Source organism: Panthera onca, chromosome B1, assembly GCF_046562875.1.
Source record: "Panthera onca isolate mPanOnc1 chromosome B1, mPanOnc1 haplotype 2, whole genome shotgun sequence".
NCBI lineage: Eukaryota > Metazoa > Chordata > Mammalia > Carnivora > Felidae > Panthera > Panthera onca.
In genome coordinates, this window is record NC_138342.1 from 39855750 (window position 1) to 39873471 (window position 17722).

Below are 17722 nucleotides of genomic sequence, written 5' to 3' on the forward strand. Positions count from 1 at the left end.
AATTGCTTGGTTCCTCTTAGGTCTTGATTCCCATTTCTCTCTATGTTTCCATTGAAATTGTGAAGCTTGGACAGATATATTTTATTCAAAGTGATGTGGATTTCTACAATGAGAAAATGGATTCTACTATTCAGTGCCGGTCACTGAACATCACTGAGGACCTTGGGCAGATTCAGTACCTCTTTTCTGATAAGACAGGAACTCTCACTGAGAATAAGATGGTTTTTCGAAGATGTAGTGTGGCAGGTTTCGATTACTGCCATGAAGAAAATGGTAAGTGTGGGTTTCTGTGAAAACCAACCTGAAGATTGGGCTTTTTGGCCCCCACTTAAAAGTTTGATAATTCTAGGGACACCTGGGTGGCTCAGTCGGTTAAGCATCCGACTTCAGCTCAGGTCGTGATCCCACTGCTTGCGAGTTCAAGCCCCGTATCGGGCTCTGTGCAGACAGTGCAAGGTCTGCCTAAGATTCCCTCTCTCTGCCCCTCCTCTGCTGTCTGTGTCTCTCAAAATAAATCAACTTTAAAAAAATTTTTTTAAAAATACACTGTATTTTCTCTTAGGCACATACATTTTTAAGCCAGGTTTTGTTGTTACCTGTAAATGCAAGGGATAAAATGTTGAATGTTTATCACATAATCACTACACAAATGTAAAAAAAATAGCTAGTCATACTGGATATGATGATACTCTGCCTTGTTTTATCTTCTTTATTGCATTTTTGTTACAAAAACAATATTTTAGAAAATCTCAGATAAGCTAAATGAGGAAAAATATAAAAGCCATAAGTAACCCCCACCAGAGTAGACCACGGTTAACATTTTCGTACATTTCTTTTGATTCTTTTTCTTGTACACTTTATGCTTTTTAAACAAAAATGAAATTACAGTGTGCTTTTGCTTTTTTTCTTAAGACTTCAACCATTTTTCTTAAGGCTTCATTGTGACTACCTTTCTGTTCTCTCCTTACTCTTCTAGAGGCTATGCTATATTGCACTGTAATAATTGCCAAATTTTATGTAAATAATCCACCATTAATTTCGGTTGTCAACATTTACTGTGGTAAGCAATGCTGCAGTGAACCTCACTAGCTAAACTTTCACACCTGTTTGTGAGAGGAGTGTCTTCCAAAATAGTTGACTATGTAGATCCCTATTTTCAAGTAACTTATAGTAGTGTTTCACAAAATATGTGATGAGGAGCATCGCTTTTTTTTTTTTTTTTTTTTTTTTTTTGGTATTCGTAGCATTTCAAATTTTGTGTTTGTAGCATTTAAAAGGGCTGATATCAGCCCTTTCCCGCCACAGTTCCTGAGCACACACTTGGGCCCAGTGAGTGCTTCTCTTCTATAGATAGCCCTTTATGCAGAGAAGGTACCAAGAGACTGAGAATCACATGCTATCATGACTGAACTGTCTGTGGACCATGGAGTGTTGCACTGCTTCTGTAGGTACCGACTTTGCCTGTAAATACTTCTCTACTGCACATACATACGGAGATCCTGGTCTCTTTTCTGTAATAGTTTAAAAATAAGGACATGTATACACACTCTGATTGATGAAGGAGGGAGTAGTGGGGGCTACTTCTCTCCAGGATTTAACCCTAAGATATATTATTTTTACTGAAATTAAAGCTAGTTAACCCTTCAGGATTTGGGGGCAAAATCACCGCCTAGGAGATCTGTCCATAAAAAACATCACTGCTCGGAAATAGCCCCGTGCACATATGCATTTGAAATAAACACATCTGACGACACCATTTTATGTTTTAAAACCTTGCAACTTAGGAGCACCTGGTTGGCTCAGTTGGAAGAGTTTATGACTCTTGATCTTGAGATTGTGAGTTCAAGCCCCACATTGAGTGTAGAGGTTACTTAAATAAATAAACTTAAAAAAAAATAAAACCCTGCAACTTAGAAATTTGGTTAATGAACTAAGTAGCATCAGCAACGCCTCAGTGTGTATTAAAAACACAGAATCTCAGGCTCTCTTTAAAACTTCAATTAAAATCTTCATTTAACAATATTCCCAGGTGATTTATGTGCATATTAAAATTTTAAAGCAATCCTTTAAAAAATTACTGAAAGAGAATGTCTTTTTTAATAGTAATCTTTTTAGTTCAGAATAGCATTAGATTTATAGAAAAGTTACAAAGATGCTTTTGAGGGTTCCGTTATGCACCCCTATCTAGTTTCCTCTGTCATTAACATCTTACATTAGTCGTATAATACATTTATCATAAGTAATGAACTAATATTGATATCATTATTAACTGAAATCCATACTTTATTCAGATTTCTTTAGTTTATACCTTTTTCTGTCTGAGGATCCCATCCAGAAGACCATGTGACAGTCCTCATTTAGACTGCTCTAGATTTGAAAGCTTCTAAGGCTTTCTGTTTCTCGATGACCCTAGTTCTGAAGGGCACTATTCAGGGATTTTGTAGAATGTTTCTCAATTTGGGTTTGTCTAGAGAGTGCCTTTATGATGCAGTTTGTGAATCTGATCTACATGGTGAGAGCATTTAGTAGTTTCTAAGAACAAAGGTTTTGGAATCAGGCCTCCTGAATCTGATTCCCATCTTTACTGCCTATGGGCTGTATGACTCTGGGCCAGTTACATAATTTCTCTGGGCCTCACTAAAAAAGATCCATAATAGTATTCGTGAAGATAATTCATGAAAAGCAACTCAAAGCATGGCACAGAATAAATTCTTTGTAAGTATGAGCTGCCATTGTTTTTGTCATTACAGTTGTCAAAGTAAGAAATAGATTTATCTTTTGAGGAGTTCATGGTCCAATACGGAAAACAGGCATGGAAACGTAAAAATATCTTAGTTCGTCTCATAGGATGAAAATCTGGTGTTTTGGAGGTGATTTTAGCATTGATCAAGGTTTGGGACCTAGAAGGATATTGGGCAAGAAATTTTTGGAATGCTGGAAATGCGCAGGGAGTCAGTTTAGAATAAATGATTTGTGTGTATCAAGGATACATGGATGATACAGTTGGCCGAAGCTTAGCTGAGCGTGCTGTTTATGAGCAGGTGAAAGTCGGGATGCTGGAAATGTTTGGGGGATTAGTTCATAGCAAAATGCTTGGAGGATATGGGGATGATACATTTGGGAGAAATCCGTGTGCACGTTGTGCTGTTCACCCTTGTTTTGGGCCCTTTGAGGAGCACATTGAAAAGTATGATCAACTTTTTGTTCCACAGATTTTTGCTCACTTCTTCCAAATATCAAATAAATGTAAGTAATAGGCCCTGAACAGGTTACTAGATATTTGAAGGAGGATTCAAAAGAGAAGATTAGGGGTTAAATAAGAAAGAGAATTGAAGTAGTTAACCTAGCATCTAACCCAGTACCTACCTTGATAGAAAGACTACATACTTTGCGTTTTCTCCTGTGAGTTGGAAAGCAAGAATTCCTGCCCCACTCTGAGGCATTTATGGAACTAATTAAAACCTGCTTTAAGAGACATATGAAAAGTCTGCATGATCAGCTGGATAGATTAAAAAAAAAATTTTAATGTTTACTTATTTTTGAAAGAGAGAGAGAGAGAGAGAGAGAGCGCGTGAGCCTGAGTGGGGGAGGGGCAGGGAGCAAAGAAGACACAATCTGAAACAGTCTTCAGGCTCCAAGCTGTCAGCACAGAGCTCGACACAGGGCTTGAACTCACCAACCGCGAGATCATGACCTAAGCTGAAGTCAAAGGCTCAACTGACTGAGCCACCCAGGTGCCCTGGATAGATTTTTGTTTATCAGTATGGTAATAAGCTTTTCTTTCTCATACCCAATTTTTGATTTTTTTTTTTAAAGTTTATTTATTTATTTTGAGAGAGAGACAGCATGCAAGCAGGGGAGGGCCAGTGACAGAGAGGGAAAGAGAGAGAATCCCAAGCAGGCTCCATACTGTCAACACGGAGTCCGATACAGGGCTCAAACTTACAAAACTGTGTGGTCATGACCTGAGCCGAAACCAAGAGTTGGACGGTTAACCGACTGAGCCATCTCATACCCAATTTTTGAAAAATCTTCACTGAGTCTACAAGTATTACACCTATAGTTTTGTTTTCTGAATCAAATTATAGCTTTACTGTTCTGTTTCCTTCCCATAGCTTTTTACAAAATGATTAAAGGTTGCTCCATGTGTTCTTGAGTCCACTCTTCCAGCGTTATTTATTGAGCAAGTTTGTCCTGTCCTAAGGGCTGAGCTGTCTGGCATTATAGTAATTACACAGTTGCATGAGGACGGATTTCCCTAATGATGTACAGGAGAAATTCCTGAAGTATAAGCCTTTATGTTTCTATAGGTTTTGTAATATTGTAATTATTTATTTTTACAATGGTATCACATCACTAATAAGTTTCTTTAGCTACTCAAGGATTTATCAACCTCAGCACTATTGCCATTTGGGGCTGCATTATTCTTTGAGATGGGTGCGGTTCTGTGCATTCTAAGATGTTTAGATGCCTCCATGGGCTCTGACCACTGAATGCCAATTACACTCCTCCCCCAGTTATAACAACCAGACTGTGTACAGGCATTGCCAAATGTTCGCAGGGGGACAAATTCACCCCTTGTTGAGAATGACTGAACTAACCTATACAGGTAACTGCCAAGGAGATATAACATAGTGGATACATGTACTGGCTTCAGGGTCAGGAAGACCTACATTTAAATCCCAACTCTACCCCCAACTAGCTGTTTAACCATGGTCAAAGTACTTAATCTCTCTGGCTCTTAGCCTCTCTTACCTGCAAAGTGAAACAGTGATAGTTCCTAACTGGTAGCATTATTTTTAAGATGTAAAGGGAAGACCTAGATACAGATATTTACATAAAGACCTAAACAGATGATTGATGAACAGGAAGTACTCAATAAATTTTTTTTTAATGTTTATTTATTTCTGAGACAGAGACAGAGCATGAGTGGGGTAGGGGAAGAGAGAGAGAGAGAGAGAGAGAGAGAGAGAGAGAGAGAGAGAGAGAATCAGAAGCAGGCTCCAGGCTTTGAGCTGTCAGCACAGAGCCTGATGCGGGGCTCGAACTCACAAACCATGAGATCGTGACCTGAGCCGAAGTCAGTCGCTCAACTGACTGAGCCACCCAGGCGCCCCAGGAAGTACTCAATAAATGTCAAGTCCCTACCCCACAACATTCCCTTGATTCTACGGATATTCCATTTATGTGTCTATTCAAACATGCATTCATTACTCGTTTGATAAATGTTTAAACTAAATACATGGACTCATTGAAATCAAGCAGGGAATATTGGTGTAAAATTATAAAGAATATCATGTTAACATACGTTCAGAACATAACATTCTGAGCACTGGCTGTGAACTTTATAGAACTGGATGTAAGACCAATGATTATTACTTTTGTGAAATGGGGAAAATTCGTTTGATTTCTTTATTACTAAAATTGAGGTATTAATAGTATCTGCCACAGAGGGTTGTCCTAGTTATTAAATGAGACAGATGCCTGGTGCATAGTAACATTCAGTACATTCAGTAGATAGAAGCTTTAAAGACCCAGGGAGTGAGGGCCAGTATAGTTACAGAGGTCACCATTGAGGAACTGGCCTTTGAACTAAGCCTTCAAAGATGTTGAGGATTTATGTAAGTATAGAAAAAGAGAATGGATATTCTGGACAAGGGCACAGGTGAAAATGGAGAACTTCAGTATGTTTGGGATTCAGTAAGTGGATGGGTTTTTGAAGCTGAAAGGCCATACAGGGAAGCATTCTGTATTATTTAGTCAGAGAATATAATGAAACTTGCAGAACTGGAAAGGATCTTAAAGTCATTAAATCCAAATTGTTCATTCGGCCAGCAAGAAAACAGAGGCCTGGGAAAAGTTAAGTGATTTCCTAGAAAACACTGAGTCTTTGGAAGAGTTCGTTCTAGAACTCAGGATCACAACATTGCCTCTTAGCTTCTCTTTGTCCTTGAAAAATACAGATAAAAACTATTGAACAGAATATGAAAATATTTTTTATTTTGAAATTAACTTGCCAAAAGCCATACTCTAAGTAGCTAGACTTGGCTTGAATGCAGCTAGCAATTCAGCAAGTACACATTGACTGATTGTTTACTCTGTACTCCTGGACATAATGATTAACAAGGCAGATAGGGGCCCTCTCACAGAGCTTCTGTTGAATAGTCACAAATAAATTAATTCTTAAATCAAGAAAAATAATTAAATAATGAAAAGTGCTTTTCAGAGAATTAAAATGAGATGATATGATAGAATGATTGGAAGGCATTTTGGATTGGGTAGGGGAGCAAGGCCTTTCTAAGGGTTACAGCTTAGATCTGAATAACATAATCTTGAAGTTCAGATGCGAAAACCTACCAGTTACAGGCAGCAGCTAGTATAGAGGCTCTCAGGCTGAAATGAGCTTGGCAATTTTCAAAGTAAGAAAAGAAGGCCAGGGAGGCTGGATTTTAGTGGACATGTGGAAGAGGAAGGGGCAAGAAACTTCAAGAAGATCAGCAAAGGTCAGATCATTTTGAGCTATGTAAGCCAACATATGGAAAATTTTGTGCAGGAGTTATGTGATCAGCTTTTATATTTTAGGAAGATCAATGTAGCTAATGGTTAAGGAATGGAATGCCGAGGGGTAAGGAGACCAGTTATGAGGCTGTTAGCACTGGTCCAGTTGAGAGATAATGGTGGCTTGGGTTAAGGAAATGAAGATGGAGAGAATTCGAGATATTAGAGATATTTTGGATAAATAATGGACAGCTATTGGTGATGCTTTACAGCAAAACAAAACAGACAAACCAAAACTGACAAAACTCTCTGCATTTTTGGAGTTTATATTCTACTCGATGATTCAAAAAATAAATAAGATCTATAGTGTGTAGATGGTGGTAAGCTCTGAAGTGGTTATATCTGGAAAGTCTGCTGACAAGGGACATGCTAAGAGACTTGAGAAAGGTAAAGGAGTTAGCCATGCAGATAATCTGCTTGAAGAACCGAATAGACATCTAACTAGAAGTATCAGGTGGAGAGTTGGATATATATAGGAGTCTGGATTCCAGTTAGAAGTTAAAAATCATGTGCACAGAGTTGGCATTTCAAATGTGGACCAGGTGATATCACCAAGGAAGAGTGTATAGGTGGAGAAGGGAAGGAGCTCCTGCAGCAACCCAGTATTTGATTGAAGAGAAGATAGCAGGAGAAAATAAGAAGGAATAGCCACTGAAGTAGGAGGAAAAACAGGTACACATCATGTCAGAGAAACCAAAAGAGCCATTTCAAGCAGAGAACAGTCACCTCTGTTGGATGTTGCTAAGGATGCATATAAGATATGGACAGATGCAGTAATGGGATTTGATAACGTGGAACTCATGGGCAACCTTGCCAAAAGTAGTGTCAGTGGACAGACAGGGACAGAAAGCCATGAGATTGGTTGAGGGGAGCTTGGTGTAAGCGAAGGAGGGGAAAGTTGTAAACGTGAAGTCCTTGAGAAGGCCAGAGGAGCGGGAGGCAGATCATGAGTGGAGAGCTTGGCATTTGAAGCTTTATCCATAGTAGTAGGAGGGTTCAGATACAGATGTGGATAGGTTGGTAGATTTGACGATAGGATAAGAAGGGAGTTGCTGTCTGATTGCTTTTACTTTTCCCAACGAGGTAAGTTCATGAAGGGAATCTGGAGAGGGGAGTTTGGAGGGCAGTTTTTGAAAAGGGAGGAGATGGTGTGGAATAGCTGTTTAAGTAAATGTCTGGCATATTCAGTTTGCAAATGGTTCTTCTCAGGTAATGACCCAGTATGATTTTTTATCGCTCAGCCAAGAGGTTAGAGTCCTACCAGGAAGCTGCCTCTGAAGATGAAGATTCCATGGACACTCCCAGCGGCTCCCTCACCAATATGACAAAACCGAGGACCCCCAGCTGCAGGACAGTTCATAATGGGCCCTTGGGAAGTAAATCCTTGAATCATCTTGCTGGGAGCTGTTTAGCTGTGGGAAGTGGAGAAGGAGCCAGTGAAGGGCCTCACTCCAGACAGGCTGCTTTCAGTAGCCCCATTGTAAGTGTGAATATGTGACTTGAATCTTGTATATCTATAATGAATAATGAAAGAACATCCCCCTAATTATGACAGAGCCAAACACTGTTGTCTTTTCTACCTGAGAAGAGACTACATAATTGTGGTTCAGTGTAATTGCCCACACAAAATTAGAAATATAAGCAAACAGTATCATAGCTTCCTAATTTGTGGGATACTTCAGTGTTGAGAGATAGTGTATCATTTCTGAAATAGCATAGTATTTCTGATCAGGGCCAATGGTGCCTAAGCCTAAAGAAGGCTGCCTTGGGGCGGCTCAGTTGGCTAAGTGTCCAACTCTTGATTTTGGCTCAGGTCATGATCTCAGGGTTGTGAAATCAAGCCCCGCATTGGGCTCTGCACTGAGCCTGGAACCTGGTTACCATTCTCTCCCCCCCCCGACTCTCTTCCCCCATGCTCATACTCTCATTCTCATTCTCTCTCTCTCTCTCTCTCTCTCTCTCTCTCTCTCTCTGTCTCTGTCTCTCTGGAAAAACAAAAACAGCTGCCTTGGGTTACAGACCATGACTCACTCTCAGAACCAGCAAAGCTTTCCAGAGTTATCTCATAGACAGCTAAGTATGTCTGAATGACATATGTACTGTCAGTACCCTCCAAGGCCTTTTTTTCTGCATTTTTCCCCCCAGTCCCACCAAACCTGTGTCCTCTTCCCCATTCTGAGTCCTCAGAATGACATTTTCTGATATTTCTATTTTAGAGCTCATCTGGGTATCACTTGAGTTCCTGAGGGAAGTTTTGGAAGCTGTTTAGTTATACCCATTGACAAACCCATTTTGCTGAAGAAAAATCTAGAGGGCCATGTGGAAGATGGGAAAGAGGAATGATACTTACATGAAAGAATCAGAGTTCAAAAGTTTTGCTGTACTTAGAATTGTTTCTGTAAACCTTCAGCTGCCCTTTCTGCCTTCCACATCTCATTAACTCTTGTGGTTTACCAAGATGAGGATTCCCCAGGCTTGAGACTGGCAACTGGTCTAAAGTAGGTGGCGTAACAAGAACAAATCCACTTTGGGGAAACTTTGTGTGTCTGCATTGAATTTATTGTATGGTTTTCGTAGCAGAGATGTGATCTGAGTAGATGCCAGTGGTCTCTTTTGTTCTGGAAAGGCCTTGAAGGGAATCTCCTGGCTCTTTTCAAAGTTGCCAGTAAAAATTTCAGGAGTGAGCATAATCATTTCCATGCAACTCATTTAGTTCATTCCTGTGGCACTGAAGATATAGCACCTGTCATATTGTATCTTGGCCACATGTCAGACTATTCCAAACATCTAGGCTTAATTTTTTTTCTCCAACTTCTGAAAGGAAAATAGGAAAAGAATGCATACAGCCTCTTCTGTGCATTCACTATAAAGCTGTATCAGAAATAGATATATATTTTTTTCTCTTTTTACCTATTCCTGTACTGATCTTTTACATTTTCCACCCATGCAAAGTTAACCACATGTTGACCCATGTTTACTTGGAAATAGGACATTGGTGACCCACTGGGGTTGTGCCCTACCCACCCTCTCAGTTTCCTGATTTAGCCTCATCTCCTTGGAAAAAAAGTGATGTTTCTTAAAGTCTGTTCTTTTATCTGTACCATTTTCTCCATCTAACATTTTTTCTTCCCATTGGCAACCTACCTCTGTCTACCAAATCTGATGAAACACTTATTTCTTATAAGACTATGTTAAATACTCTCTTCTGAAGACTTCCCAGACTCTCTTTTCTCAGCTTCTGAGTTCTGTGTACCCATTCCCTCCCTTCCTTAGTTCTCATTACGCAGGCCTTATTTATGCCCCCTGAAATATGCCAATAGCTCCTTAAGAGCAAGAACTTAACATCTTGAATTCTCAAGATCTGTCTCAGGGACTCATGTGTCCATTCTCAATAAAGTAGTTTTGAAGGTTGTTAAGTGAAGCTGCTTAACAGGCTCAGCCTTCCCACTCAGTGCATTTTGTTTTCACTTGCCCTTTATTTCAATGCCATGTGCCATTTTGATTGTAAAGATGCACTGGGGGTGTTTTGTGTTTTCAAAACCACACCATTATATATAGGATAAAGAGGTCTTCCTTGAAATATGAGATCATCTCACTCTTGCTCTAGACAAGTTGATTTTATCCTTTCGAGACTAAAGATTATTTTGAGAAAGCTATAGATTCTTTGACCTGAAAAATTAGCATCTGTTAAATTTTTGCATCCAGTTCCAGAAGCCTGTCGGTGGAGCCCCGGTTAAGAGCACCAGCTTGAGAGCACACTGAGAGCTGTGATGTCTAGAAATGGAAAATTGTAAGCTAGCACCTTGCATGGAGATGCAGGTTAAGAGCCAGGGAGTAAGGATCCTAGGCGGGCTGCTGGCAAAAATATTCCAAGCTTTGGGAATTAACATGTCATTGAAGCCCCAGGCTCCTGGGTTCATACTACCTATTTAGAAATAGAAACCTTTTCTTTGTAAGCCAAGGTTGTTTATGCTTCTTTCCTCCTCTTTATGTTTTTGTTCAACAGGAGTGCTGTTTCTTCTACCCAGGTGACTATTCTCTTAGATCTCTATGTGGCTTTCCTTTCTGTCACTGAGATCTCAGCTTTAGTGTCACCTCTTCAGTAAACCTTCCCTACCACCTAATCCAGAGTTCTTTCCACCCCTCCTGTCTCTCTCTGTCTCAATCTAGAAGCATCTTATTGTTTATAGGTTAGTTTTTGTATCTGCTATCTCCCCTAACTAGAATGTGAGCTGCACACAAGCCAGGATCGTATCCGTCCTATGCATCCCTCTGTCCTTGAGGAGTGCCTGATGCCATAGATGCAACAATGAATATTTATGGGGTGAATGAATGAATGAATGAATAGATTAATGAAAAACAATGGCAAAATACTAGACACAGGGATGTAAAATGAGTAAGACATGTCCTTATCCTTCAGTTTTGTTTCTAGGCAGAGGAGGCAGACATAAAAATAAATAAAAACAATCCTATATTAAAGATGCAGTAATAGGGCGCCTGGGTGGCGCAGTCGGTTAAGCGTCCGACTTCAGCCAGGTCACGATCTCGCGGTCCGTGAGTTCGAGCCCCACGTCAGGCTCTGGGCTGATGGCTCGGAGCCTGGAGCCTGTTTCCGATTCTGTGTCTCCCTCTCTCTCTGCCCCTCCCCCGTTCATGCTCTGTCTCTCTCTGTCCCAAAAATAAATAAAAAAAAACAAAAAAAAAAACAAAAAAAAAAAAACGTTGGAAAAAAAAAAAAAAAAAGATGCAGTAATAGTGGGTGAACCCAAAGTATAGTGAGGGCACAAAGAATGGAGTGTTCAACTCTCAAGGGAGGAGGAGGGATCAAGAAGGGCTGCAGAAAAGAGGTAAAACTTGAGTTAGGATTAAACTAATAAGGAGGGATTTACAGAGCAGAAAAGAAAGTAACCTCAAGCCCAAAAGACCTAGACTTTGCAGCAATAAAAATGAAAATTGGGGTAAGAGAAATGGACCTGAAGAGAGAGGGTCAGTAATTGATAAACATAGGTGGGAAATAAAGCCAGAAAAGGTGGGGAAGGTGGCCGAGAATTACTAAAAAGGAAGCATGATTCGAAGGAAAGCCACTAAGTTTAAATTGATATTTAAACATGTCTTAGAGAGGGGCGCCTGGGTGGCTCAGTTGGTTAAGCCTCTGACTTTGGCTCAGGTCATGATCTCGTGGTTCTTGAGTTCGAGCCCCGCATCAGCTCTGTGCTGACAGCTCAGAGCCTAGATCCTGCTTCAGATTCTGTGTCTTTCTGTCTGTCTCCCTCCCTCTCTCTCTCTCTTTCTCAAAAATAAACACATATTAGAAAAAAAATTTTAAACATTTCTTAAGAAGAGTTCCACTCTGAAATGTTTTTTTGTTTTTTGTTTTGTTTTGTTTTTGTTTTTGACTTAGTACACATTAGCATTCTGAGATGCCTCTGGAAATATTTTCTAACTCATGGGATCTCACAAGCAATAGATGACAGTATATTTGCCAAATATCATGTGACGAGTTTCCCAAGCATCCCTTGCTGACTAAGCATTGAGTAAGAAAGAAGTCTCTCAAACATTACCACTGTCTTCTATTGACTTTGGCAAGGAGGTCCTGAGGAAAGGATTATTCTCTGAGTAACTGAGGGCCCAGACACTGGCTCAGTGTTACTGTGTACGTGAGATGTGTGAGGAAATATGGCTGACTCATTAGTGAACAGCCATCAGGATATTAGTGCCTATGAACTCCACCAAACTATGTCTCATATCACAGGATAGTAGATGTTGATGTATTTAAATAGAAATTTGAGAATGCTTTGTGACAGCATATAGTTTGGACCCATTGTGAGCCTGGTGATCTGCCTATAGGTTCCTGTTGTACGGGTATCACCTCACTCATTATCTCATTGACTTTATACAACCACCCTGTGAGGTAGATGTTATTTTTACCATTACTCAGAAGAAGAAAATGAAGCTCGGGGAGTTGAAGCACGCTACCTGAGGATAGCAGCGACTATGCAGTGAGTCCAGGATCTAAACTCAAACTCATGCGATTTTTCAGCCTGTGCTGTTTTCTTATTAAGCCTACGCTAGTTCTCCCCAAACTAAGCATAAAATACAAGCCATGGTCTTTTGAGCCTAATATCACACATCTCACATCTCCACCGTTTTCTCCTATCTCTAAATCACCTCTCCTGGCTTCCTGCAGTCAGCATGCCAACCGACTACATGCACGACTTCTCTAGAATACAATGGCATTTTAGTGAAATTTGATTTGTAGTTGATGATCCCTCTTTTGATTCATCTGAAAAATTTCTAAAGCAGTTGTCTACATGTGACTGTTTTATAAACCATTTTCTAGCACAACATTCTTTTGTTAAAACTAGTACTCGTCAGTAAATGTGAGAAGCACTGTGTTAAAATGGATATGTAGTTTTTTCAATAGCAGAACTTCTTAGAGCTAATTTGTACTAAGAATCTTTTTTTTTAATTTTTTTTAATTAAAAAAAATTTTTTTTAGCGTTTTTATTTTTGAGACAGAGAGAGACAGAGCATGAATGGGGGAGGGTCAGAAAGAGAGGGAGACACAGCATCTGAAACAGGCTCTAGGCTCTGAGCTGTGCTGACAGCTCACGGACTGTGAGATCATGACCTAAGCCGAAGTTGGACGCTTAACCGACTGAGCCACCCAGGCGCCCCTTTTTTTTACTTTTTTAATATTTATTTTGGGGAGAAAGAGAGCGAGCGAGCACAAGTAGGGGAAGGGCAGAGAGAGGGGGACAGAGGATCTGAAACAGGCTCCATGCTGTCAGCAGAGAGCCAGATGTGGAGCTCAGACTCAAGAACCATGAGATCACGACCTGAGCTGAAGTCAAGAGTTGGACGCTTAACCGACTGAACCACCCTATGCTAAGAATCTTTAAGAGGAGGGCACAGGGCATATATTGACAATATATTTGATGATCAGAAATCTCTTGGAGGGGCGCCTGGGTGGCTCAGTCAGTTGAGCATCCAACTTTGGCTCAGGTCACAATCTCACATTCGTGGGTTCAAGCCCCTGCATCGGGCTCTGTGCTAACAGCTCAGAACCTGGCGCCTGCTTTGGGATTCTGTGTCTTCCTCTCTCTCTGCCCCTCCCATGGTCATGCTCTCTTTCTTGCTCAAAAAATAAAATGAAAATGTTAAAAAAAAAAGAAAAATCTCTTGGAGGAACCCTCATTAATGTCATGTATATTACTAGGTAATATTCTTTATATATGTTTGCCTGCTCATACTGATGTTTATTTTGGAGAGCTTCTTTTGTTTGTTTCTGTTTTTGTTTTTATTATAGTAATGATTTGAACCATAAAATTTTTTGTGTTAACCATAAAATAACATGGTATGAATAATGTCCTCAGTTTTAAAAGAGGTGGTACTCATCAGTTGTTAGATGAATCATCAGCTGCTGTTGGATGCTCTGGAAACTGTATTTTTTTTTTTTCTTTTCAAATTTTTATTTAAATTCTAATTAGTTGATATACAATGCAATATTGGTTTCAGGAATAGAATTCAGTGATTCATTACTTACATACAACATCCAGTGTTCATCATAACTAAGTGCCCTTCTTAATGCCCACCACCCATCTAGCTCATCCCCCACCAACCTCCCTCCATCAACTCTCAGTTTGTTCTCTATCAATAAAAATCTCTTATGGTTTATTTCCCTCTCTTCCTTTCCCCCTTCCCATATGTTTATCTGTTTTGTTTCTTAAATTCCACATATGACTGAAGTCATACAGTATTTGTCTTTTCCTGACTGACTTATTTTGCTTAGCATTATATACTCCAGCTTCATCCATGTTGTTGCAAATGGCAAGATTTCATTCTTTTTGATGGCTGAATAATATCCCATTGTTTATATATACCACCTCTTCTTTATCCATTCATCAGTCAGTGGACATTTGGGCTCTCTCCATAGTTTGGCTATTGTTGATAGTACTGCTATAAGTATTGGGGTGCATATATTCCTCCAAATCTGTATTTTTGTATCCTTTGGATAAATACCTGGTAGTGCAATTGCTATGTCATAGGGTAGTTCTATTTTTAACTTTTTGAGGAACCTCGATACTGTTTTGCAGAGCGGCTGCACCAGTTTGCATTCCCACCAACAGTGCAATAGAATTCCCCTTTCTCCACATCCTTGCCAACACCTGTTGTTTATTGTGTTAATTTTAGTCATTCTGACAGGTGTGAGGGGGTGTCTCATTGTAGTTTTGATTTGTATTTCCTTGATGGTGAGTGATGTTGAGCATCTTTTCATGTGTCTGTTAGCCATCTGGATGTCTTCTTTGGAAAAGTGTCTATTCATGTCTTTTGCTCCTTTCTTCACTGGATTATTATTTTTTTTTTGGATGTTGAGTTTGATAAGTTCTTTATAAATTGTGGATACTAATCCTTTATCTGATATGTCATTTGCAAATATCTTCTCCCATTCCGTCGGTTGTCTTTCAGTTTTGTTGATTTTTTTTTCCTTCTCTGTGCAGAAGTTTTTTATCTTGATGAACTCCCAATAGTTCACTTTTGTCAACTATGTATTTCAAAATAGAAAAACAGTCAACTAGATTTTGGTGGAAGGCATTGTTCCTATCTCCTGTTGAATTTAAGTTAATAGTCAAGGTGTTCTCCATCAGTATTGTGCATTCTGGATTTTCCTTTTTTTTTTTTTTTTTTGGTCTGTTATTTTCCTATTCTCACTTCCCATGATGCCATGTTAAATGTTTTTTAGAAGAGTAAAGTTTACTATCTCATTGTGCATAGAGTGTGGTTATAAAAGCTACTTCTCATGTAAATTTAAAGCTCTCATTTTTAGATACTTAACATAACAACACTTTTTCTAATTGGGTTTTCAGGAAACAGATGTGGTACCAGACACCAGACTTTTGGACAAATTTAATCAGATTACACCTCAGCTTTTTACACCACTAGATGAGGCTGTCCCAAATCCACCACTGGAGACTTTGTATATCATTGACTTCTTTATTGCATTGGCAATTTGCAACACTGTAGTGGTTTCTGCTCCTAACCAACCACGACAAAAGGTAAAGTCTCTAATGCAAACAAGGATCACATCTTCTAGAAGAGAACTTTGGGTTTAAATGTACTTGTACTGGCCTTGTTATGTAGATAATAATTAACACTATTACTAATGATAATAATAATAGCAGTTGACACACACCACTTAATCTGTGTTCTGGACATATGTTCTAAGTGATTTACTGGTATTAACATGTGCAATCCTCCGAACAACTTCCTAAGTTGGGTAATATTACTCCACCATTCCATTTTGCCATTGAGGTTAAGTAACTATCCTGGGGTCACAGAGCCAGTATGTGGGGGAAGCAGGATTTGAACCCATGAAGTAGGACTCAGTGCTGCTCTACTATTTTGCCTCTAGAAGGATAGCTGATGAGAACAGTTCTTGTGGAATGTGGCTGTGCTCATTTTGCAGTTTCCTTACCCAATCAAAGCTTCTTTGAGGCTTCTGAGACCTCCAACGTCATATGCACTACATCAGGCAAAATTTAAAGTATTAGATTCATTATCATGTTTCACGATAGGGTACCTTTTTTCATGTACCAGTTGGGTTAGTTCTAACTCAGTTTAAAATCCAGCACATTTATAGTGTACCAAGATTCTGCAGTTCCCACAAAAGCTAGATTTAAAAAGCCTATTTGTAGCTTAGAATTTATGTAAAAATTCACTTTCAATTAAAAAGAAAAACTTGTTTTAAAGACTGGTGATTCACCACATGCTGTGCTGTGTTCCTCGTGCGAAGAACTCTCTTCCCTTTTGCACACACCCACTTAAATTCAGTTTGCAGCACAACCCAGTTACATTTTAATTTCCCATCAGATCATCTTTTTTTGGCAAATTCAGAGGTGGTCAACTTTACCATAAAAATAACTTATTTCCAATTAAGCTTTTATCAGAAAACTGTTTTTATAAGGTTTTCAATTAGAGAGTTGCTCTTTGGAAAGTGATTATGTACTTAGAGAATAAATTACTGGATATTTTTTCCTCCTCGTGTAACAGTTTTTCTCGTGCATCTGTATCCAAAATAGGCATCTTCTGGTGTTTTTTTGTTTGAAAATGTTGCCTTATCCCCAAAGAATAGAATATGCTGTTGTCTGAAAGAAAATCTCTAGAGCTATAAAAGCCTAAGCTTTATGATATTTTGAGGTAATGATAGACCATGACTAATAAGTTAATCAGAATCTGTCAGGAATATGAAAACCTCATCTGTGGTTGTTTCTCTTCATTTCTGAGTTGCTGATAAGTCTGAAAATTGACCAGCATAGGTGTCTCCAACTATCCAAAGATTAATAATGTTTAGGAAAACACTTCCATATTTTGGGCTTTTCAGAATGAGAAAATTTTAGGATTTAATTGGCCTTCATAATTAATATTAAACTCTAAGTTTAATCACTGATAAAAGTTGAGAGCTAGAAAAGAAAATAAGGCTACAAATTAGAAAAAAATATGTAATAGAAATTCACACTCACTGTGAATTTCTGCTAATAAGCTAATAATTTCTGCTGATAACACTTTAAGTGACTTTGTTCACTGGCCTTTTTAAAACAACAGAAAAAGTCATGGTAACAATCTTATAGAATCTGAAAAATAAAAGAGGAAAACAACCCATTTTGTTAATCTTTTAGCTTTCTTTCAGTGTTTTAAATGCATATTATCACTCATTTGTTCTTATGTTCATACAATTTTTATTTTTATGTTGTTCACATGAATTTTATATTTTAAAGCTTTACCAATTTTACCCCATAGGCTTTATAAACTTTATTTTGTGAGGACTGTATAACATTTCAGGAAGATTTTTCTGCTTTGCTATTTTTGAATACTTAATTTGCTTATAATTTTTAAATTGCTATTGCTAGGATGTACATAATAAAGATTATGGATCACCTATATTTTAAGTTATTCGTTAGGAAAAATTGCTTTAATATGCCCACTGCTGGCAATATTGGCATTTTATCTCTTTTGCTATTATTTGCCAAATTTCTTTCTAAATGGTTGTAGAAATTTGTAGTGCCATCAACGTTAGCACATCTTTTTCATTATGGCCATTTTAATTTTTGTTAATGTTTTCTGGGACAGTTTTTTTTTTAATGTTTATTTATTTTGAGAGAGAGAG

General features: G+C 38.7%; 1 protein-coding gene across 3 annotated transcripts in view; it reads left to right on the forward strand.

Moving 5' to 3' along the window:
• The window catches only part of ATP10D (ATPase phospholipid transporting 10D (putative)), a 109610-nt gene that overhangs the window by 57215 nt on the left and 34673 nt on the right, over positions 1 to 17722 (forward strand). For all 3 annotated transcript variants that reach the window (XM_078446141.2, XM_060655090.3, XM_060655093.3), the window contains 3 exons: positions 21 to 273; positions 7800 to 8038; positions 15426 to 15614. In XM_078446141.2, coding sequence (XP_078302267.2) covers positions 21 to 273; positions 7800 to 8038; positions 15426 to 15614 — 681 coding nt within the window. The remainder of the gene's footprint in view (positions 1 to 20; positions 274 to 7799; positions 8039 to 15425; positions 15615 to 17722) is intronic.